This window comes from Cavia porcellus, unplaced genomic scaffold (assembly GCF_034190915.1).
Source record: "Cavia porcellus strain 051 isolate PalLab524CR breed Dunkin Hartley unplaced genomic scaffold, mCavPor4.1 scaffold_2, whole genome shotgun sequence".
In the NCBI taxonomy this organism is placed as follows: domain Eukaryota; kingdom Metazoa; phylum Chordata; class Mammalia; order Rodentia; family Caviidae; genus Cavia; species Cavia porcellus.
The window spans coordinates 32014046-32038257 of NW_026947485.1; the positions used below are offsets into that span (position 1 = coordinate 32014046).

At 37.3% G+C, this 24212-nt stretch overlaps 1 protein-coding gene and 1 long non-coding RNA gene across 10 annotated transcripts in view; one reads left to right on the forward strand and one right to left on the reverse strand.

Annotated features, from left to right (window-relative positions):
* Plekha8 (pleckstrin homology domain containing A8) overlaps positions 1-24212 on the forward strand; it is a 97328-nt gene that overhangs the window by 21208 nt on the left and 51908 nt on the right. For all 9 annotated transcript variants that reach the window (XM_063240063.1, XM_063240072.1, XM_023564273.2 and 6 more), the window contains exons 2-12: positions 417-533; positions 1929-2084; positions 3502-3626; positions 5605-5763; positions 7368-7408; positions 8953-9110; positions 14111-14270; positions 14656-14741; positions 20757-20815; positions 21756-21886; positions 22476-22546. In XM_063240063.1, the coding sequence (XP_063096133.1) occupies positions 417-533; positions 1929-2084; positions 3502-3626; positions 5605-5763; positions 7368-7408; positions 8953-9110; positions 14111-14270; positions 14656-14741; positions 20757-20815; positions 21756-21886; positions 22476-22546 (1263 nt within the window). The remainder of the gene's footprint in view (positions 1-416; positions 534-1928; positions 2085-3501; positions 3627-5604; positions 5764-7367; positions 7409-8952; positions 9111-14110; positions 14271-14655; positions 14742-20756; positions 20816-21755; positions 21887-22475; positions 22547-24212) is intronic.
* LOC134474005 (uncharacterized) lies at positions 5763-10083 on the reverse strand. Its single transcript, XR_010044535.1, has 3 exons — positions 9706-10083; positions 8407-8569; positions 5763-5961 (listed from the first exon to the last, which is right to left on the reverse strand). It is a non-coding gene; the product is annotated as an uncharacterized LOC134474005 (long non-coding RNA).

The following is a 24212-nucleotide window of genomic DNA, read 5'->3' on the forward strand; positions in this document are numbered from 1 at the left end:
ATTTTTTTTCTTAATCCAGAGAGGAGGGTATATGTATAAAACAGTGTTTATGATACAAATAACCATTTGTTTTAGAAAAATTAAAAATCACAGATTACTATTACTATATTAGGAAAAGAGAATAAAATTATCTATACATTCTATTACTTTTTAGAATCATTATCCATGCTTGTTCTTGATCCTTCCAGAGTACTGTACTTCATGTTCTATGCCTCTAGTATTTAATTTTATAAAAATAGGATCAAACAAATAAGTTGTTTCCTAACCTGTCTCCTTCTCTAGAATTTCCCTTGCAATAAAAAGCTCCTTGCAACTGAGACTTGGTATCACCTCTTATTTGGGCCTAGTTTCTGTGTCCTGGCAGGCATCTCACATGCTGGTAATAATTGCAATGATGCTCTCGCTTCTGTCTTCAGGGTGGCAGCCTCGATGGTTCCTTCTGTGTGGAGGAATATTATCCTATTATGATTCTCCTGAAGATGCCTGGAAAGGTTGCAAAGGGAGCATCCAAATGGCAGTCTGTGAAATTCAAGGTAAGAAACCAAACAACTTGCAGGTTTTATTTTTCTTTTTCTCTGAAAAAAATAAAAAGGCACTAGCCTCTCTGTGCCTTTCTCTGCTGTTCCTACAGTATAGGTTAAATTACACAGTGTCATACAAGGCTCACCAGAAAGCCTTGCAAATACAACATACTACTGGAACCAGCTTTCATAAGGAGATGGTTTAAGAAGTGGTCCAGATGAACAAGAACAGTGTGCTTCCCTACTCATAGTACTCATTCTTTAGTTACCTACGCACCTGGACCCAGTAGCTATGGACAAAGTTTTAAGCATTACTGCAGCACCAAATGTTCGTGGTTTAAATCAGGTCAGACATATTCACACACTCAAAACAAAATAAGCAGAATTCTGACAGACTTAAAATAGTCTTCTTGGTTTTAGAATCTTGAGACATTCAGAGGTATAACCCAGAAAAAACAGATGAAATGAGTATATGAATGAAGGAGAATGTAGTTTGCTTATTTCTTCTCCTAAAGAGTTTTTAGGAAATTTTTGTACTTTGGTCTGACTTGTCAGGGGAACTAAGAGAAGAAAAATAGTGCATCCTTGATTGCTTCCCAATAACTCCCCAAAAGATGAAGAATGTATTCTTGTTTATTGGCATGCATATTAGGCCACTTTCCATTGCTACTGTCAAATACTTGAAGCTAGATAAAATATAAAGAAAAGAGCTTTCTGTAGCTAACGGTTTTGGAGGTTCAAATTCTAAGTAGCATGGTGCTAGCTCCAGTGAAGGTCCATTGGGTATGTCATATCAAGGAAAATGGCATCACAGTGGAAGCTTGTGTGTGAGAGAGAAATTACATGATAAAACTAGAAGCCAGAGAGTACAAAAAAGGTGGTTCTTGTTCTTCTATGGTAAAGAACTACACTAATTCCCTGAAGACAGTGCTGCCAGTGACTCCCACACTGTTCTCCCTCATAAACATACTACCACCACTTAACATCGCTGTATTAGGGAGTAATAACACCTTAGAAGGTTTCAGCTTTTTCTTTGGACTGGGGCAAATCCAAACCATCAGAACATGCAAGCCTATTTGACATCAGAATAACATATTTTATACACACACAGCCAAAAAGAGGTTCCTTCTCTATTCTGACAGATGATTAAATTGAGTGATTGTGTTTTGGGTTAAAGACTGGTAATGTCTTGGAGTCAGTTAAAAGGGTTTCCTTTTTTGATCAACAGAACTGTGCAGGAAAAGATAAGTAAACAGAACTTTTTGTGAACTAGAAGTCATAAGGGCTGACCTTTCCTGTCTGAGAAGAAGCTTTCAGAAACTGGCACTAGTTAAGGTCAAGAAGTTGAATGGGGTGAAGGCTGTTCAGAGTGCTTCTAGGTCTCTGACCTCACTCTGCCTTGCCCAGTTCATTCTGTAGATAATACCCGCATGGACCTCATAATCCCTGGGGAACAGTATTTCTACCTAAAGGCCAGAAGTGTGGCTGAGAGACAGCGGTGGCTGGTAGCTCTGGGGTCAGCCAAGGCTTGCCTGACAGACAGTAGGACTCAGAAGGAGAAAGGTAAGTATTGATTGTCTTCTCCTCTGGGAGCCTTGGGAATCACCCATTGACATATCTACGTTCCCTTTTTTGTTTGTTTGTTTGTTTTGCCTTATGTTGTCTCTGACACCTACCATGCTTTTTGTATCATTTGCATGCTGTGTAGAGCTTATAGTAGGGTCCATAGTAATTCTACCTTCTTAGCATAGCATAGTACAGCCAGACACAAGTGGGTCCACATAATGGCTTTGTAGTTTATTGACTCTGTGACTTTGGCAGAGGTCACTTAAATTTTCTGAGCTGTAGTTACCTCACCTTTGAAAAAGAGGTGGTAATGCTTACTTTGGAGGGATAACTGTGAGGAATAGTGAAAACATGGGAGGAAGGGTATAGTGTCTAGTCAGACACCTAATACTGGTACCCAGTTAGGCACAGACTTTGGCAAAGAGTAGCTAAGCCAGAGAAACCTTGGGCCAGTGTATTTTTGGTAGTACTACCTTGTTTTCCCTTTCCTTTCTCTTAGGTGGGATGAATACTTCATGTCAGGTTGCTACTGCAAGTATTAACTTGATATCATTAGGTCTTCTGACAACCATGGCACAATTTTCTCATTGGATTGGGGCAAAAATGCCAGGGCTTACTGTATGGGCCCTACCTGTTGCGTTGCCAACACCACAGTTCTATATGTGCAACTGAAGAGAATGTGTGGGCAAAGGAAAGGGTGAGATGGAAGGAGACTGTTCCTGGGAACATTTCTCATGGCCGTTGTGGTAGATTTTTGTCTCTTCAGGTGGACTCAGTAAAATGACATCTTCATTGGTTGTTTTTAAGCGGGAAAAATCATAGAAGCCATCAGCTTTGACTCTGAGCAGATGTTAATACAGTATGTTAGTACAGTATTTTCATGGAGAAGAAGCAGGAGTGATAGTAATTGTATTTGAGCCTGCAGCACCAGGGGGACTGGAGCACCTTCCTGTTAGTGGCTAGGGGCCATTAGCCTTGACAGGCAGTATGCTAAACCAGTCCTCAGCCAAAATAAGAAGCTGTGTTCTTGATGGTGATTAGATATGACAGAACACTGTTTCCCAGGTGTGAGCCATGCACTAGGAGATAGATCAATCTGATCTCATCTTAAAATTCAGTGTAGCCGAATTGAGACCAGATCGCTGAATCCTGTGTGCTGCCAGTTTTGATAGGAGATCCAGATGAAATGTTCTTACCTCTTCCTGAACTGGTGATTATTCAGTATGTTATCTTGAGAAGCAGTGTGTTTTACTTCAAGAGACTGGAAATACCCTTTTCCTGCCCTTCTTCCCCCTCATCTTTATCAAATCTTTAACACATACTATAAACCTATGTCATATATTCCACTTCTGTGCATTATAAGAAGATTGATTATTTCTCCTGCTAACAGCATTACTATAATTTTGTTATTCAGAATTTGCTGAAAACACCGAAAACTTGAAAACCAAAATGTCAGAATTAAGACTCTACTGTGACCTCCTTGTTCAGCAAGTAGATAAAACAAAAGAAGTGACCACAACTGGTGTCTCTAATTCTGAGGTAAAATACTTTAGTAATAGTATTGACATTGTACCTCAAAAAGTAACACTGGATTGTTTATAGGTACTATTATTCTTACAGAAATCCTGACTATAATAGAATTTGCTATATTTTTAGAAGAAAAAGTAAACAAAACTTTACAAAGAAAAGAAATGTGTGCATTGCAGCATGTGGAAGCATACATTTTCCTTCCTGAAGTGAATTCAGGATTAATTGATAACATTTGGAACTTAGTACTAACATACTAAATTACATTTCTCCCTGTTTACATCACTTTTTTGTGGGGAGTGGTCAATATAGGGAATTGAATCCAGGCCTTTGCACTAAGTTATACCTCCCCCTTTTTATTTTTTATAATAAATTTCTTTTCTTTTCTTTTCTTTTTTTTCTTGTACCAGGGATTGAATTCACGACCTCATGCTTGCCAGGCAGGTGCTTATGCCACAGAGCTAAATCCTGGGCCCTTCCCTTTTTATTTTTTAAGCTTGTCATCCTCCTGCCTCTGTCTGCCAAGTAACTAGGATTATAGGCATACACTACCTCACTTGGCTGTTTGTACCACTTTTTAAAAATACAGTCTTACTTGTTTTACAAAACTGTTTCCTAGGTGTGATTATAAAGTGTTAATGGTGTGTCTGCCAATAGTATTTATCTGTTACCTTTGGTGAGATTGACTGTGTTTTATTTGACCGTAGTAATTGTTGTGCTTTTGGAGTAGATATGTGTTTTCAGAGATGGAGACATAGCTTTATTCTTAATCAACAAGAATTGTGATTTTTAACATTTATTGATAAAATTGTTATTCACTCACCCTAAAACACATTTAAGGATCTCTATGGTATTAAGCTGTGTATTGACTGGTTTACATTAAGCAGAGAATGTCGTTCAATCCCGAGTACAAAAAAAAAACCTGTCTATGCTGTGCTTTCAAAGAAGTTATAACCTGATGAATATCTACAATATGAAGAATGCGCCAATTATACTTAATGTTTTAATTCTTTTTTTTTTTTTAGGTAATAGAATACCATGCTACTAGTAGTTTATATGGTTAGAGGTCTTATGAAGGTGATTTAACTGACTTTCATTTATGTACTTCCTTTTGGACTCTCTTACTCATTTGTTCGTGTTGTGTGTAATCACTGCTTATGGGTTGGGGCAGGTAAGAACTAAAGCATCAGCTCTATTCTTGCAAAGTCTAGAGCAGTTATTGCCCACTTAGAGCACCTGTACCCCCAAAAGACATTTGGTAGTGTCTGGAAACATTTTTGGTTGTCGTAATTGAGGGAATGCTGTTGACATCTAGTGGGTAGAAGCCACAAGATGCTGCTTAACATCTTGCAGTGAACAGGCGAGCTGCACCCTGGCTCTGCACATTACCCAGGCTAGAATATCTGTGGTGCTGAGTAGAAAAAGAGAAGATGTGACCGCAGCAATCTTTAATTCAGGAAGGAAAGTGCATGTAGCAAGAGCTGTGGAAACTTATTAATGAAAAGTGTAGTCTGTCACCTGGGGGTGTTAGAAATATGAAATGAAAAAAATGTAAGAGACCACTAGTGTGTTTTTCACTCTCTAGTCAGAATATAAACAAATAAACTATTAGTAACAGGAAAAAAAATCAATTCATTGTTCAAAGGAATTCCAGCTGTTCTACCCCTTAGTATTCCATACTGAAAGCAAATGTTGTGCAGTTTCTGTAGCTTCACATGAATTTAGTGCCCAGAACCTGGCACAATGGTCTCACAGTGTTGTTCCCTTTAGCCGCAGTGAATTTAAATTGGAAAATGTAAAGGGTCAGATTGAGACGAGCATTGTGCATGGTAAGTGGTAAATAGGTCTAATTCTATTTTTTTTTTCCTATTTGTCCAGCAATACAGTTGAATACAGGATATTGTTAGTAATTTGTGGATAAAAAGCCTTAAAAGACTAACAATGAAAGAAATGTCTTCCATTCTGTTTTGTTGTTGTCTGTTTTTTGTAGGAGGGAATCGATGTGGGTACTCTGCTGAAATCAACTTGTAATACTTTTCTAAAGACTTTGGAAGAGTGCATGCAGATTGCCAATGCAGCCTTCACCTCTGACCTGCTTTATCGCACTCCCCCAGGATCACCACAGCTGGCTATGGTCAAGTCAAGCAAAGTAAGAAGAGCAGCCCAGTTTGTCTGCAACAGGGTTAATTTAGTTAGTTTTTCTGTTGCTGAGACAAATATCTAACACTTGTGACTTAACAGAGGCGAGGTGTATTTGGCTTATAGTTCCAGATGGTTTCATTCATGGCAACGCAGAAGAAATGGCAACGCAGAAGAGATTGCCAGAATAAAGCTGCTCACTCCATGGCTGCCAGGAAATAGAGAAAAAAGGGAAGCAAAAAAAACATATACTTAAAAGGCATGCCTCCAATAGCCTACTTCTTTCAACTGGGTCCCACCACCTAATAGCACACTCAACTAGGAACTCACCAGTGTATTAATCCAAGAGTAGTATAACACTCCCATGATTCAGTTACCTTCTGAACCCCTCTTACTTTGGGCGAACATTTTAGATGTAACCATAACAAAGGTACAATGAAAAGCTGAAAAGTCTAAAGATATAGTGTTGATGATTGATGAAGACATTTTTTAATGGACTTCACTTTATGTCCATTTTTATATCAGATTTCAATCTTCTATATCTAGTGAACTATTTTGGCAGTTTGACTATCTACCTATATCTCTAATATAGCCTTTTCTTTCTAACTTCCTTGTTCAAGAAATTTAGCCTACAGTTGTGGTGGCCTTCTAACTAGTTATCTTTAAGCTGGCAGCAAACAATATTTATGTTACTGTAATATAAATTGGATCACTTTTAACTGTAAAGTGGTCCTCTCATTGCATATACTTTAAGACATTTTAGCTCCTCTTATCACCGGCTTCTTTCTCTAATATTACTTGACTTGAATATATTAATGTGTCATTCTCCTCCCACACATACCCTCTTTGTTATAGTATAACCCAGTGCCAAGAATGCCCATCTGAGCTCTTTCCTAGGTTATCTGCTATTCATCCTCTGTTCATATTTTCTCTACATCTTTAGATTGAACTAGGAGCTTCCTCATATACATTGTTCTGTTTTAGCCCTATTCTTTATTGAAATTAGTTTAAAGGCAGGAACACTGTAGTGTTTACCATACCTCTCTCATGTCTGTATAATACCTGGATCTTGGTTTCCTATCTATTAATCTTTAATAAGCATAACTAAATTACAAAGAAAGCTATCATCAAGAGTTTGGCTATGGTAATTAGATCCTTCAAAGGTCATCTTCCTCCCCCTTAGAAATTTGGGTACCTTTGGGGCTGGGGGTTTAGCTCAGTGGCCTAAGCGCCTGCCTGGCAAGCAGGCAGTCATGAGTTCGATCCCTGGTACCGATAAAAAGGAAAAAGACAAAAAAAAAAAAAAGGAAATTTGGGTACCTTTATTTGATTTAATGAGAAAGGGAAATTGGGACCAATGACTCTACTTTGGGATGACTTAAAATTGTTTATTGGGGCTGGGGGTTTAGCTCGATGGCATAAGTGCCTGCTTGGCAAATTCAAGGTCATGAGTTCAATCCCTGATACACAAGTAAATAAATAAATGAATAAAATTGTTTATTGAGTGAAATAGTATATATTACAGGAACATTTACCTCTCTCATATATAGATAAAATTCAGAGTAATGCTTTTTTTCTGGATGTTTAACTTTCATTTCCTTGCTTCTTTTAAAGATGAAACATCCTGTTGTACCAATACACAATTCACTAGAAAGGTATGGTAAATTTTTTTGGTTTTCTTTTTTCAAAAAAAAAATATGCATATACTTATTCCTTGTTTAATGATGAGGGGCTGAAATTTTGATCGTAAGGTGGTTTTTCTCATGATTTGAGGTGGTACTAGAAAGAAACAGTATCTGACTTTCCTGTTTCAGGTAAGTCTAAAATAATACAGACCTTGATTCAATACTAATAGGAAAACTTTGGCATTTGCCTTAGGATGTAGCTCTCACCGATAACATCTAGTACCTTCCATCTCTAGAGTTAATGAAGATTTAGAATTTCTTATGTAGGAGCTGAGTATTAACTTCAGTGTATTTATCAAGAAAAAGCAGCAGTGCTGTTCTGTTTTGTCTAGAAATAAAAATCTCAAATAGCTTCATAGGATGAAAGAATAGTTTTATATCAAAATAAACTATTTCTATTCCTCTAAATATACTTGCAATTTAAAAAAAATAGTACATGCTGGGCTGAGAAATGTTAATGTTACTCAGTGCTGGACCATTTGCCTAGCATCCATGAGACCCGAGGTCTGATCCTCAGCACCACACACGCAAAAAAAGTAATTGTTGACTTGGCTACATATGTTATGTTACATAGGCATTTCTATATGTCCTAATATTTTGTTCTTTCAAATTGCTGATATTCTGTTATTTGCTTATTATAAGGATTCTTCCTAATTTGATTGTTTCTAATGTTCTCCTTTTTAAATATTCCTACAAGGGAAATCTTTGTATTTTTTTTCTTTTGAGTTATTGCTGCTATATATTCTCACATTTTGAATTCCTAGGTTGAAATGTAACTTTTTTTAGAAAACAGCAAATGCTTTTCCTAGACTTGCCATGTAGCTTGAACCCTTCCCCTTATTTTTATTAGATGAAAATACCTTTGTTCTAATATGACAAGGTATAATCACCTATATTTAAGATATTATGATTGTCCCATTAACAGAGTTAGCTATTTCACTTCAATGTTAAATAGATTTTTTTATTACCTTGAAGTGTGGCAGGTCCCTCAGAATGTGTTGTGGTCCTCTTGGGTGTTTTCCTTGTAGATAGATTACTGAGAGACAGGAGATGACCGTAGCATGTGGCTTGTACGCAGTTAACTGCCAAGTAAATTCATGGAAATGTCTAGTGGTGTTGAGAAAAAGCCTCCTGCAGAGAAGTTTAAAAAAGTCAAAGTGTTAAATCTGATAGGTAAGATTACTGATTGGAAGTCAAACAGCTGTCAACATCTATTTCCTGATGCTGATGGGGAGCAGGAAGACTGAGTTAGCTAAGGGTAGAGGAAGAACCATTAAGCTCTTGATTTCTGACCCAAAGCCTTGAGATAGGTCTGCTTCACACCTGAGGCAGATGCCTGCCTTGGTGTCTGTGGGAGGCTGTGAGGTTTGACTTAGCTTAACAATTCTGTTTTTAGTGGTAAAAGGATTTGGTAATTGTGACCTCTTTCCCTGTCCATCTAAATAACATCTACCCAAGCAAGCTATAACCAAATCACTAGACTTTCTGACTTTTTCTTTTAAAAAACATTTTAGGCAAATGGAGATGAACAGTTGTGAAAATGGATCTTTAAATTTGGAAATAAATGGTGATGAAGAAGTCCTAATGAAAAACAAGAGCCCTTTATATTTGAAATCTGCAGAAATAGACTGTAGCATATCAAGTGAAGAAAATACAGAGGAAAATATAACAGGTAAAAACAGAAGTAAAGTCTGAAACCATTAACAAGAGGAAGTTTGGGGATTTGATTTTTACCCATGATTGGGTACAGAATAGGGATTAGCATGGAGACAGTAGCTTCACTGACAGCATTGTGTACACTCTTCTGACCCAGGGTTAAGAAGGGAATCTGGAGATTTGTATGTTAATGCTAGAATGTCTTAGTTATTAACTAAGAAAAGTCATGCTCACATCACTGAAGTTTTATGTTTTGAATAAATAATAAAAACAGGAGAATTTCTGTCAAAACATACTCTTACATATTCAACCTAGCAATTTAATTTCTAGGGATTTGCTTCTAGAGGATAGTCAGATTTAAGGACAAGGGTCAAATTAAGGGATGTTCTTTATGGCATTCCAGTCAATTCTCATTATGGTTAATTATTGTCACCAGGCTGGGTCTAAGAGGTTCCTGAAACTGAAATAAGGAACTTCACACACTTTATAAAGTAAGTATGCAGCCTTGCTGAGTGCTATCTTGGAAAAAGATTTTCAAGGCATGTTGTAGTCAGGGATTGTGCAGAGAACAATTAGAATCAGGTCCTCCAACCATAAAAACAGTCAAGTACCTGCCAAAAAGCCAGCATGATGGGTTTGTCCTGGAGATTAAATGGCACACGTCTTCCCCTCTAGAGAGCCAGGAAGTGAAGCTCGATGTAAGTACCAGAGCTCCCCCTAAATGAACCACAGCCACTCTCACCAACAAGGTCCCGAGCTCCTCTGATGATAATGGTCAAACTCACACTGGGGAAGCTAGTCATGATGAGCTCCTCCAGGAGAACCAACAGCTCAAACAGCAACACTTAGAGAAACCCACAATGCTTCACTTATCTTCTCCAAGTCTCTATTTATGCTGGCAACTTTCCTCAGGTGAAACATCTACACTCAGCACCATGCTGATTTAATTCAGCTGGTGTTAAATTGGCCACCAGTTTTTAATCCATAACAGGACATTCTAATAAGAGGCATAGAAAGGGTTTATGAGGCAGCAATTTTTGATGCATTAAAAAGTGTACCAGTGCTTAGAGAAATGAAGCACATTGTTTGCTGAAACGGGGAATATCTATGCTTTCTTGAAGGAATGGAAACCTTGGGAAAAGGTGGCCATTCCCCAGAAGAGTACTACATCATTCTACAGGTGTGAGTGGTTTCGTTTTTGCTTTCGGATTTTTAAGTAATTAAAATATTCTTTGGAATCTCTCAACCTGTTTCTGTATCTTAGGATCAGGCTCCTGCTTCTTAGTGTCTCAAGCCAATTTGTGGACTTTGAGTATTCTGGAGAAATTACGGGAGTGATGGGGTTCTGGTAGGAAAGGAACTTAAGTTTAACCCAAGGAATGGTGACATAAGTCTTCCCGGGGAACTTTGACTGAGGCCCAAAAGTTGCAGTCTTCTTAAAAGTACATTTTTTAAAAGTACATTCTTAAAAGTACATTTTTTTTTTCCTTTTTCTCCTTATCGGTACCGGGGATCGAACTCACGACCGCCTGCTTGCAAGGCAGGTGCTTATGCCGCTGAGCTAAATCCCCAGCCCAAAAGTACAATTTTTAGTTAAGATTTCTTCTTTCTTCTACCCAGCTTTTATTTTATCCTGCCTCAGTTATGTTTTATAAAGTCACCCAAATACTGAATTTGCAAATAGTGCTTGTTATGGTTTGTGTCTGGATGTCCCACAAAGCCTCAGACAGTCATGACAACAGGCTCTAGAATTTGCAATTGATTCATGAGATTATGGGTGTGAGTGCTACATCCAACCTAGAGTGGCTGACCTACCTACAAAATAAGGGACAGAAGGACTCTTCTCTCAGTGCTCCCTGCTTTTTACTCTTGTTGCTTTTGCTGTTTTCTGGTTCCATGAACTGTTGCCCTCTGCCATGAGGTACCCTGTCTTACACCCATTAAGTTATAGGCTGAAACCTCCACAAACTGTAAGTTAAAGAAACCTTTCCTTCTTTAATTTTGGACATGAGGTATTTGTCTCATCAACAAAAGAAAAGTAGCCAACACAGAATTTGGTACCAGAGAAGTGAGATCATTAACTATACCTGACCATGTGATTCAAGAACCTTTGAGAATGGCTTGTGAGAAGAGTTAGGAAAGGTTCAAAGATGTTGCCTACAAGAGTAGAGCTGGAACACCTTAGGCTGTTCTGTATGGGAGACTGATCAGAGCTCAGAAGACCAGAAGGCTGATAGAAATCCTGTCAGGTAAAGACCAGGCTCCAGAGGTTTCTGTTGGGAAGAAGAACTGCATTGGCTGCTGAAGTCCAGACAGTGTATGCTTGGCAAAAAGTTAGTCTACATTTTGCCTGTGTCCAGGGACCTTGCCTGAGACCCAGATTAATGGAGGCAGACTAATTAATCTGGCAGAAGAAATTTCAAGGCAGTTGAATGTTGAGGTGGTAGCATGGCTATTGTGGGGAGGTTTTAGCCAGATTTATGTTAAGAATCAAGAGCAAACAGCCCAGAAGGATGAATTAAAGTGTGAGTTTGGCCAAAAGGGAAGTTCCAGTCAAGTTGTGGACTGCAAAGATAGAGCAGAGATCTTGACTGCTGATAAGGAACCAGAGAATAGGAAAGATGGCCTGAGGGCATCACAGAAAGTACCAGGACTCTACCTTTTGCAGCTCTGAGGAGAAAACCTTAGAGCACCAGGTTCCAGAATGGTGGTGGCATAGAGAATTTGTTCCTTGGAATTGGATTCAGAGTACTCAGTGATTCTGGCACTTGACCCCTACAGCCAAGAGAGAAGAAAACCTGGCTACTATTCCATCTGGCAGCAGACCTTGTCATTCTGTGTGGCACCGGTTTTAGGCGCATGCAGCATGTAAGAGTTCTGAGGTTAAAAGGCTTCTACCTTGATTTCAAAAGCGGACCTGAGAGGCTGGCCAGTGAGCCCTTGAGAGGGCAATGTGTGAAACTGTGAGAGTGAAACTAGAGGTTCAGTGGAGACTCCAGAAATTTGAAAAGCCAGGAAAGTGGATCATGTGAAAAAACCTACAAAGAGGGGAACAAAGTGGGCCCAAGAGAGAAGCTGTTGGGAGCTACAACCAGTGCTGTACAGGTGGAGCCATGCAAGCCCTTTGGAGCCCACAACTTGCCACAGATTGCTTTGGATGTTCCACATGGAACTATAGCACTTAATATTTGCCATGCTGGGTTTTGGACTTGCTTTGGATGCACTGCTTTGTATTCCCATTTGTAACTTTTGGAGTGGATATGTTTATCGTGTGCCATTGAATGTTGGAAGTGTTCAGCTTTCTTTTCATTTGCACAGGGGCTTGCAGCTAAGAGTTTGCTTTAAATCTCAGAGGAGACTTTGGACATGGACTTTTCAGCAATGCCAAAACTGTTTAGGACTTTGACAACTCTTGTAGGTAGATTAAATGTCTTTCACATTAAGGATGTGTATGAATCTTTGGTGAGCCAGGGCTGGGATGCTACAGTTTGTATCTGAATGTCCCCACAAAGCCTCATACAGTCATGGGGACAGGCTCTAGAATTTGCAGTTGATTCATAGTGCAATGTTGGGATTATGAGTGTTAGTGCTACACCCAACCTGGGGTGGCTGGCCTGCATACAATTTAAGGAACAGAAAGAGGCTTCTCTCTTTCCTATTTACTCTTGTTGCTTTTTGCTGTTTTCTGGTTTCATGAATTGTTACCCTCTGCCATGAGGTACCCTGTCTTGGATCCATCAGATTATGGACTGAAACCTCAACAAACTGTGAGCTAAAGAATCTTTTCCTTCTGTAATTTTGGGCATCAGGTATTTTGTCTTAGCAAGAGAAAAGTAACCAACACAGTGCTGTTGCTTCTAGAGGAGTTGACAAAGTGAACCCCCTTCAGGCCTCTGGTCACAGCATTTTTATTGGCCAATCAATATATAACCTTGTTTTATGTGTGCTTCCGTTTAAAATCACCATGTCTATATGTATTATTGATTCAGTACCATTGAACTCACAGCCAGTAGTACTATAACTGATGCTTAACAGACGTATTTTTTTACTAAAGCACATTTCATATATATATGTATATATATCTCACTATTACAGGTGTGGTACCTTTTAAGAAGCACAAACATAGTCAGGCATATTAGTATATGCCTATAATCCCCATTATTTCAGAAGCTAAGATAGGAGGATCACAAGATCAAGCAAGCCTAAGCAATTTAGTAAGACCCTGTCTCAGTCAAATTTTAAAAGGCTGTGGATGTAGCTCACTGGTAGAGTGCTTACCTAGCACATGCATGGCCCTGGGTTCAGTGCGCAAAACAAGAGCACAAGCATGCAAAATATGTGCTACTAAAGAAGGACATTTATTTTTATTTATAGTATGAGAATTGAAACAAGAGCATTACCTTGTTTCACCTCAGCTAGGAAGGTGCATGTCAGGTGACAGATTTTTTTTACCACTCTCCTTATGTCCAATAGAAAAGTACTGCCAGTATTGATTTTAGAGTTACAAATTTTAGCAAGTAAGCAAAGTCACAAATATCAAATATGCCCAGAACAAAGATTGACTAATTATAATAGAAGTTTGAAAGTTATCTAATGCACTTCACTTGGTCATGATGCACTATTACATGGTCATTAAAATACTGTTTTTGAACAACATTGAATGATAATGGAAATACTCATGAAACACTTGTGAAAATAAGCAGAATAAAATTTAGTATTTAAACCAGTTTTGTTTGAATATGTATGTATGTATGTATTGTACAGTATTTCAATTTTTGTTTTTCCATACTTTTTAGTGTTTCACCAGTTTTCACCAATGATTGTGTATTAATTTTCTGAGTTGTATTAGTACATATTTGTAGCACATGATGATCAAATCACATTTGTTATGGGGAGTCACTACATGTAAATAACACATCTTCATTCTTTTCTAACCTCCCCCTCATCTCTTGATATCTTTTCCCATTTATAGAAGATCTATATAATAGATTAGTGATGGTACCTTGTGCTTTGCAGTTCAAAGTGAAATAATGAAGGAAGATGGAGAAGAAAACTTGAGAAATCATGAGAGCAACTTGGCAAGGCATACATCAAACTCTTCAAATTGCCCTCCAGAATCCCTCTGGGAAGAGGGAAAAGAAGTCATCCCAACTTTCTTCAGTACTATGAACACCAGGTAGTATACACCACCTCAAATCACTAACAGTTGGGTATTGGTTTTCCTTCTGGAACGTCACCCATAAAAGTACTTTCAGGTGGTAGTGTATTCTGAGAAAAAAGAGGACATGATATACCAGTTTATCTACTTTACTACTTACCTTGTCTGAATAGTGGGTGAAAAGGAGTTGGATTGTGAAGAGGGTGTTCTTTGTTTGTTTTGGTGAACTATCTGTAGAAAATTACCTTAATGGACCATTTTTATAATTTAAAAAATATCAGTTGGGGACAACCATGAAATCATGAAATCTCTGCCCTGTAGAGAGGCAGCTGTTTCTAGGACTTTGAACTGCAGAGAATGCTGATTTTCAATCTTTCCTCCTCGATTTCACCAAATTTTTAAGCTTTAGTGACATTGAACTTCTGGAAGACAGTGGCATTCCCACAGAAGCTTTTTTGGCATCATGTTATGCTGTGGTTCCAGTATTAGGTAAGATTTCTGCAGTTATCTTTCACTCGTTAGTTTCTAAAATATCTTACTGCATTATTTTTCAGGAGAAATATAGTGAGGCAACCTTTCATATGACCAGACACATAAAGTTAAAATTGTCTGACCATAAAACATTATTGTATGCTCCCATTTCGTGTCTAATATTGACCTCAGAATGGTGTAATGAAAAAAGAGAATTCTGCTTTCTAGAAAGTATATATAAAAGCACAAGTGAAAATAGTCGAGGAACAGTTCTGCAAACCTATTGATACTATACAAAAGAATTTGTCATCAGTTACAACAAAGATTTAAAAACCATTACAAGAGCCAGGAATTTAGCTCAGCAAGGTAAACACCTACCTGGAAAGCTTGAGGTCAGGAGTTCAATCCCGGTACCAAAACAAACCAAAAAAACCCATAAAAGTAAAAACCATTACAAACCAGGAATGGTGATGCATGCCTATTATCCCACCTACTCAGAAGGCTGAGGCAGGAGCATCATAAGTTCAGCCTGAGCTTCATAGCAAGACCCTGTTTCACAATTTTAAAAACGCTAACTCAGTAGTAGAGCACTTACAAGCACATGTGAGGCCCTGGGTTAATCCTCAAAAAAAAAAAAAAGAAAATGTGTCTCTGTAAGTTTGTTTAAATTTAGATCTTCTTAGTATAAAGTCAGTAATACCAGGAATTACTAATGTGATAAAATTTGCTATATAATGCATTTAACTGTCGATTTTTTAAATTTAGGAATAACTTTTATAGAACTGATTGGTATTATGATTCAATTTTGATAAATGCAGCTCTGTAATTTACCCTTGCCTATATACTTTACCTATATCCATATAATTTGTGTTCCTAAAAAATAAGAAAGATTTTCATCACCCCAGAACATTCCATGTGATAATTGATCCCCAATCCTCTACTCAGTATGAGGTAATCATTTTGTTGATTACTGTCAGTTTAGGTTAGTTTTGCTGTTCAAAAACTTCACACAAATCAAATCATTATACATTCTTGAATCTAACTTTTTTCACTTAGCATGTTTTTAAGCACTATCTTTGTTGTATGTATCCATAATTCATTCCTTTTTATTACTGAATGATGTTCCACTGAATGACTATACCATAATTTATTCATTCTGTTGGACAACTGGGTAGTTTGTGTTATTAATAAACTTTTCCTGAATATTTCTGTGTCTGGAGGCATATGTTTTTTATTTCTTTTGAGTAAACACTTGATCAGGATTGCTATTTAACTTTCTATTAAATTGCCAAACTATAGATAGATGGTTGCATGATTGCATGCTTTCTATAGTGGCAAATAAGTACTATAACTGCTTCACATCTTCAGCAACATTTGGCAGCATCAGTATCTTTGATTTTGGCCATTCCTCTGAACATTTAATGGTATCTCGTGATAGCTTTAATTTGATGGTTTTAACCTGATGGCTAATAAAGTTTCTTCTTGCTGCTTATTAAGTGATCTTTATATACTCCATTATACGTGAATATTTTTCCTCAGACTATAACTTACCTGTTTCTTTTTTAAGATGTCTTTTGAAAAGCAGTAGTTCGATTTTGATGAAATCCAGCTTCTTTTTTATGGCTAATGTTTCCCATGTTCTAAGAAATACTCATTTGTTAAAGCCAAAGGTCATAAAATAGTCTGTTTTCTTGTCTAGACTCTTAATTTTTATGTAACTTCCAATTTTGTTCTTAATTAAAATTGTTTTGTCAATTTTATCCAGATCCTTTGCATATCTGTATAAGTTGTGGCTTTTCCACTTCTATTAAAAAGCCTTTTGTTTAAGGTTACATTGTGTTTGTAAATAATTAGGGGAAAATTGCTATCTTGAACAACATTGAATCTTCCAGTCTAATCCATCCATCTAATTCTCTCTTTCTCTCTCTTTCTCTCTCTCTCTCTCATATACATACACTTCATAGTCATCTTTATTTTCTCTAGTAATGTTTAGTACAGTTTTGTTTTTTATTAGGATTAAATTTTAGAATTTTGTGGTTTTAATGTTATTGTAAAAAGTATTTTATTTCATTTTCTAGTTATTTACTAATAGCATGTAAATTGATTTTTATTAAGTCTAAAGTTGTTTTTGTATAAATGGCTGTTTCTATACTTTTTAAATTATCATTTTCCTGTAACTTATTAATACAGTGAAATGCATTGTTTTGGTTAATTCTGTTCTCTGTTTGGTTCTACCAGGTTGTATTTATTTTCTATTTTCCAAATATCCCTGCCTAATTCCTTTCCTCATGCTTCACCAAGAGTCAATTTTTTTTAGTGTGCTATTTTATTACTACTTTTGGCTTTTTAAACTATTATATCTTTTTAAAAACTCAATCAAAAAAATTTTAAGAATTCCATTATCTCTTGTTTTCTAACCTTTTTAAGCTATACTTTTTTTTCTTTTTTAATTTTTAATTTTAAAGAGAATAAAACAAAAGAGAACAGAACAATGCAAGCAACGTAGCACTTCACAACCAAACACCCGGACATCAGCAGTAGCTACCATAATGTCTCTTTTCTTCGAAATAGTTGAGCATACCTTCACACACATTAATATCAAACATAAAAAAAGTAGAAGACTATTCAAAAGAATGAAGGCATTACAGGACTTCAAAACCAAATAACAGGAAATGAACAATGGCTACTATAATATTTCATTTTCCTCAAAAAAATTTTTTTTCAAAAAATTTGTCTATACCATCACACATAATAAAATCAAATAAAGTACAACAGGATAGAACCAATTAAAACAGAAGAACAAAAGCATGGTAGGATTCAAAGCAAGATTATAGTAAATCAGCTATGGTTACCATATATAGCTATTCATACCATTCAAAATAGCTATTCATATCATTACATACCATTCATACCATTACACATAATAAAATCAAACAAAACAGAATAAAACCAAGCAGACAAATGAATGAAAGCATTGTAAGACTTCAAAGCAATATAATAGGAAACCATGATTACCATAGTATTTTCCAGTATATTCAAAATAGCTGCCCCTACCATCTGACAGCATAGAATCTAACAAAACAAGACAGAATAAAGCCAAACCTAACAAAATTGTGTAAACAATGCAAGAGTTCAAGATAACACAATAAAAAATTGACAGTAGTTTCCATTTTTCCCTCCCAAGTATTTCCTCCCCTTTGCTCTCACATTTTGCCTTGGGATCCCATTAACTCCTGTTTCTTATGCTAGGGTTCACACGTATGTGTTCGAACTGTTTCGGCTATGAACATGATCTCCAGTTATATCCATTTACCTAAATGAGCCTTGAGATTATTCTACTTTATAGCTGGGTAGCTTTCCACTGCATGAAAATACCATATCTTTCTTATCCATTCTGTGGTTGATGGGCACATTAGTCTTGCTTTTTTTTTTTTTTTTTTTTTTTTTGGTCTCCTGTCACATGAAACTATTGTTTTCTCTCCTTTGATTTTTAGTCTATGAATTTCCTTTCCAGTTAAACGTGTTTCTTGTGTACAGTGCATCAATGGATCTTGTTTCTTGATCCACTCTCCCTGTGTTTCTTTTTATTGCTGATCTGAAGCCATCTACATTAATGTTTACAACCGGCATACATTGGTTTTGTCTCTGCCCTGCTATCCACCTGTTGTTGGCCCTTCACTTTTCCCCTTCATCCAGTTGCCTGTCTTGTTTGGTGATCTTCCTCTGCTGCTGTCCCTGGAACCATGGTCAGCTTTGTCTCTCTTTAGAATATCCTTTAGCACTCTCTGTAGAGTTGGTTTGGTAGTCATGAATTCCTTCAGTTGTTCTTTACCGTGGAAGTATCTTATTTTTTTATCAATTTTGAAAGATAGTTTTGCAGAGCAGATCAGTCTGGGTTAGAAGTTGTTTTCTTTTATGGTTTGAAATACTTCAGACTCTTCTTGATGGTTTGTGCTGCTAAGTCTGATGTGATTCTGATTGGTTTTCCTTTATAGGTAATCTGTCTTTTTTTCTCTAACAGCTTTTAATATTCTATTCTTGTGCTGAATTTTTGGGATCTTGATTATTGTATGTCTGGGTGTAGATTTACTTTGGTTATGGCTAGTTGGAGTTCTATATGCCTCACTTTCTGTATGCCAGATCCATTGGCCATGTTTGAGAAGTTTTCTATTACTTCTGTGAATATTCTTTTAATTTCATTTGTGTTGACCCCTACTTCTTCACCTACACCTATCATTCTTAAGTTATACTTCTTTGCATCCTCTTGCAGCCATTGGGTTGTTATTTCCTGATTCCATGTTATTTTTAAGAGATCTTTCCTTTCACATTCACTAGCTGCAATCCTGTCTTCAAAGTTTGAAAGTCTATCTTCAGTCTCTTTCAAGTAGTTTTGCCAGCTTTTGATTGAATTTTTAATTTCCTGCATCTCTCTTTGAATGTTTCATGCATTGTAATTCCTTTCTACATTCATTCAAGATTCCATCATTTTCCTATGCACCTCTTTATTGTCTCTGTCTTCTTTAGACTTGCTGAACAATTCTTTCATTATGTTTGTGATTTCTTCTTTTACTTGAGACATTATTTCGGATTTGACAGCTTTTACAATCTCATGAAGTTGTTTCCTTACTTCATTTGCTATCCTCTCAGAGATTTCAGGTGTGTGACTTTCGTTTTCTTCCATGACTGTATCTCTCAGACTTATTCTGTGTGGGCTAGAGGGCTCAGTTTGCCTTTTGTTCCTTCCTCTTGACATTCTCCTGGGTTCCTCCAAAAAACCAGGTTGGGGAGCCCTCGGCACTTCCTCTGTTGGCTGCCTCTAGGCAGTGTAGGGGGATGAGACAGACACCTGGGTTCCTCTAATTCCAGATTTACAGAGAGATAGGAGGATGTGGAGCAGGCTTCTCTAGGCCTATGCAGCTACACTGGCTTTGCTGATGATCAGGGGTACATGGAGGTGGGGTTGCTTCTCTTATCCTGTGTGACTACACTGGGACTCCCACGATGGTGGCAGATACATAGGAGTGTGTTTGTCTGATACTGCTAGTGGGTGATGGCTGCCTGGGAACCAAGGTCCTCCAGTGATGGCCTACAGATGCACAGGGCTTACCTGGCTGTGTGTCTCTGTTCCTGCTGGCTGCCTGCAGGAAGGAGCCTTCTGGTGGCAGCTCCCTGAGAGTGAAGACGGATCTGCTGTTTTTCTCTGCCCATGTTGGCCACCTGCAGGACGTGGCTTTTTGGTGGTGATGCACAGCAGGCAGAGGTGGATCTGTCTGTCTCCCTCAATCCGCATGGAAGAAGGGGCCCTCCAGTGGCAACACCCAGCAGGCAGAGGCTGATCTCCTGGTTCTCATGGCCTGCACTGGGCACACAGAGGAAAGGGCCTTACAGTGGCAGTGCCTGGCAGGCAGAGACCAATCTCCTATACTTTTTCAGTAAAAATAACTTTAGTAAACTTAAAACTGGCAATTATAAAAATATGGTAATTATATTTAGCAAACAGGTCTAACAAATGTTGAAACCACAAATGTAATATTTTCTAGTAGATACATTAAAATAGTAAAACAAATGTTAGTGTGTTTTATTAATATAGTATATCCTAAATATCTCAACATGTAGTCAATATAAAAGAATCATTACAACTTTCTTTGGTACTGCAGAATTTGATATGTACTTACTTCAATTTAAACTGGCCACATTGCAGGTGCTAAATATTCAGCCCTAAGAATTTCAAAAGTGTATTCTAAGTTTGTAAGATTCTCTACATTACACCTGACATTTAAGACCTCATTATAATTACTTACCTCAGAGTAATTTGATAGGAAAAAGTGGTAACAATGTCAAGCTTTTCAATCTGGTTTAGAAAATGATACAGAAAATCTATTGCCTATAATCCTAACATTCTTTGGCTGAGGCAGAAGGCATGTGAGGTCAAGGCCAGCCCTGGGTATATAAGTGACTTTGAAGCCAACCTGAGCTTACACCAAAACTTTGTCTGAGTAAACAATTTTAAAAATTTTTGATCTTTTATTCCAGATAAACTTGGCCCTACAGTGTTTGCTCCTGTAAAAATGGATCTTGTTGGAAATATTAAGGTTTGTATACTGGCTTGTCTCTGTGAGAACTTGTAAATAAAGAAAAATATTTTCAATACTTGTATGTTTAACAAGAATTTAAATCAAAAAGTAAAACACATATTACAGTTCTTTCAAAGAACAAGAATCTTTGTTCTCACATTGTGAATGTTCAGCAGGATAACTAATGATGCCCTTGCTGTACACTGGAGGCAGGCTTTTTGTGGCGTGGAATGTTTGTTTTAAATATGAAACCAGCATTTCCTTTTCATGCCCCAGCATGGATCAGTGGAGATCCACTGTAATGTCAACAGTGATTCTGTGCTTTTTGGATATAAACAATGACAAGTTACATATCTCCCAGAACTGTTAGAGACTGTAATTGTCAGTGAGCAGACTCACAATGTCCGACTTCAGGTGCAACTGCAGGGGACTGTCAGCAGTATAGGAGTCTCTCGGAGCCTCCTCCTTCCTAGTTAAGTTGTAAATATTACTTCCAACCTTTAAACTTTGAGTCTCTTCTTAAATGTAGAATGCGTGTTACTTTCTTGAGAAACATAGTAAGCAAAGATGAGTGTCTTTCATCACGAGATACACTGTTTGAGGAAGCAGATAAGAAGTTCCTGCAGGCATGCTCATTGTATATTCTGAGGGAATAGTTGCATGAGATGTGCTCATTGTCCTTGTTGAGTTTTGTATCCCAAATAAAAAAATGTCTGCTAAACTCAGCTGGAGAAGCGGCTTCAAGGCAGGAAAAAAATATTCCAAAAACAATAATTTAAAACCCTAGGACTAATATTTAATTTTATTTTAAGTCTTCTAGTCAACAAGAAGAAAGTTAGTAGTTTTATTTTCATTTCTTAGAGGCCTTCTTGCCATAGTTAAACCTCAATGCTAATACTTACTTTGCTTGGTAACTTTAGTGTCTGTAACATTGGTTATTTCCTTGTTTTTCCTCCAGAAAGTAAATCAGAAGTATATAACCAACAAGGAAGAGTTTACTACCCTCCAGAAAATAGTGCTGCATGAAGTGGAGGCGGATGTAGCTCAGGTTAGGAACTCAGCTACTGAAGCCCTCTTGTGGCTGAAGAGGTGAGGCAGTTGGTGGGGCAGCAGCTAAAATCCAGCAAATGTTACCAGCACAAAAAAGACTACTTGTGAAAGAAGAATCTAACCAAATTGTGTTGCCCTTTCTAGAAAGCACATCACCTCTTCTTTTTTTGCATCTCTTTTAATGATGATATTGTATATATTAAAATATATGCATGTATATGTATATATATTTATGTTTATATAGATGAATGATAGAAATCTTAAAGGACAGGAAATTCAGCTTTAAGTCAATGACTCTTCAACTTTCATGGCATCAGAATTTTCTTAAGGACTTGTTAAAAACACTGGATTTAAAACCAGAATTTCTGGCTCCTTAAGTTTAAGGGAAGGTCTTGGAATTTATAATTGTAATAAATCCCAAGTAATGCTACAGCCCTAGTCCTGGGACCACGTTTTGAACTACTTTAGGTATATTAGATGGGGTAAGGGAAAGGTCCAGAGACTTTCTATGATTTGGCCTATTTATTGCTATGTCTGGAACGTTATTGAAATAGGAGCTTTGGTATTTGCCATTTTATACTCAGTCATATAAACAAGCCTTGAAAATATTTCTCCCTTTTTTATTCAGAGGTCTCAAATTTTTAAAAGGATTTTTGACAGAAGTGAAAAATGGTGAAAAGGATATCCAGACAGCCCTGAGTAAGTATTCTTTACATTTTGATATATCATTTGAGTAGTATTTGGAATGGAAATCCTTGAAGAATGAGGCAGGATATAGGAAGTTTCTACTTTTCAGAGTTTGGTTTTGTCTCTTATTTCATTGTTATGGATTGTATGCTTCCTGTATACTTTGTTTTAAAAGGACTAATGAATCAGATGTGGTGGTGAATGCCTGTAATCCTAGCACTCGGGATAGAGGCAGGAGGATCACTGCAAGTTTTAGGTCAGCCTGGGCTATGTAGCAATGCCACATCTACAGAAACAAAACAAAGCAAGACAAAACTCATACAACAGTGTCCCAGTAATGTAGCTACTTATTAAAAAGTATTATAAGTAAGTAGTTACTTATTAAAAAGTATAAATTGATGGAAAGCCATCCCTTAAATTTAATAGAAAGACATAATATTAAGAAATTAGCTTTCTTAGTTTTATTAAATAAATCTTCAAATATAATGAAATGCTCAAATCTGTATTCAAAGAGACGCTCACTCCAGAAGCTATAAAAAGAATTGGAGGTAGAAATCCTGGGGATTTGTTCTGGAATGAGATTAAGAGCCAGTCATCATCCTGTACTCCTCAGATTATCTGTGTGTCTCATTTTGTACACAGAGCCAAGACTTGGAGAAAGGCCCTGGTCAAAGGAGTTTACCCTACACAATATATCTAGCATTTTGACAGCAACATTGTAGGTACTTTGTCAGCATTTGACAGATGGGTGGATGATGGATGTGTGCAGGCATCTATCAGACCTTATTTAGGAAAATACTAAGACTTGGAAGCACCTCACCGAGTTCCTAATGGAGTGATTAAACTCTCACATTGGACTGTAGGCCTTGAGGCATGTGTTTGAGGAAGAATGAAATGCCATATTATTTGAGGTCCTGCATTACTGTAATTTATGTAGTTAGGTGTTGAGTAGCCATGATTATGAGTAGTAAAAGGAACTAATTAGATGTTTCTGGTAGAGAGGAGAGCCAGTGTTCTGTGTGTTATCTTTTTCAGTTTTACAGGTAGATTCTGCCACCTTCTGTTAGTCTTCCTTCTGGGGTATGAATCTTGAGAGATTCTGCTTCCATATGATTTCCGCAAGCCACCTGGTCTAGAAATTGCTGGTGTGCCATAAAACAATTAGTATGGATGTTTCAGTAACACCTTGTGGATTTAAGCAACTTAATCTTTACATCAATCTATCTTTATATGAAAGGGAATCAAAATTATGAAAGACTAAAATGCTTGTTTCAGACCTTCACAGGGATCTGAGGCAACCCTTACAACCCTTACCTCAAAACTCCATATTTTCAGTCTTCACAATCCCTGACCACCTTCCATTTTTAATTCCCTGTAAATCTCCGTATTTCAAGGCAGGTTCAGTTTATTCTCCTTTTATGTTGTGCTTTTGAGTACTAAAAGTGTATTCACAATGCTGGGGTTTTAACTCAGTGGCATAAGCGCCTGCCTTGCAAGCACGTGGTTATGAGTACAGTCCCTGGTACTGATAAAAAAAAAAAAACAAAAAACGTGTATTCACCACCTCCACTCGTGCCCTCTAGTCAGTATATGTGAAATGATAGGGCGTGTGGAATGACCACTGGAGCATGGATTCTGGAATGGTCACTTACTAACCTCTTTGTGCCTCCATTTCTTT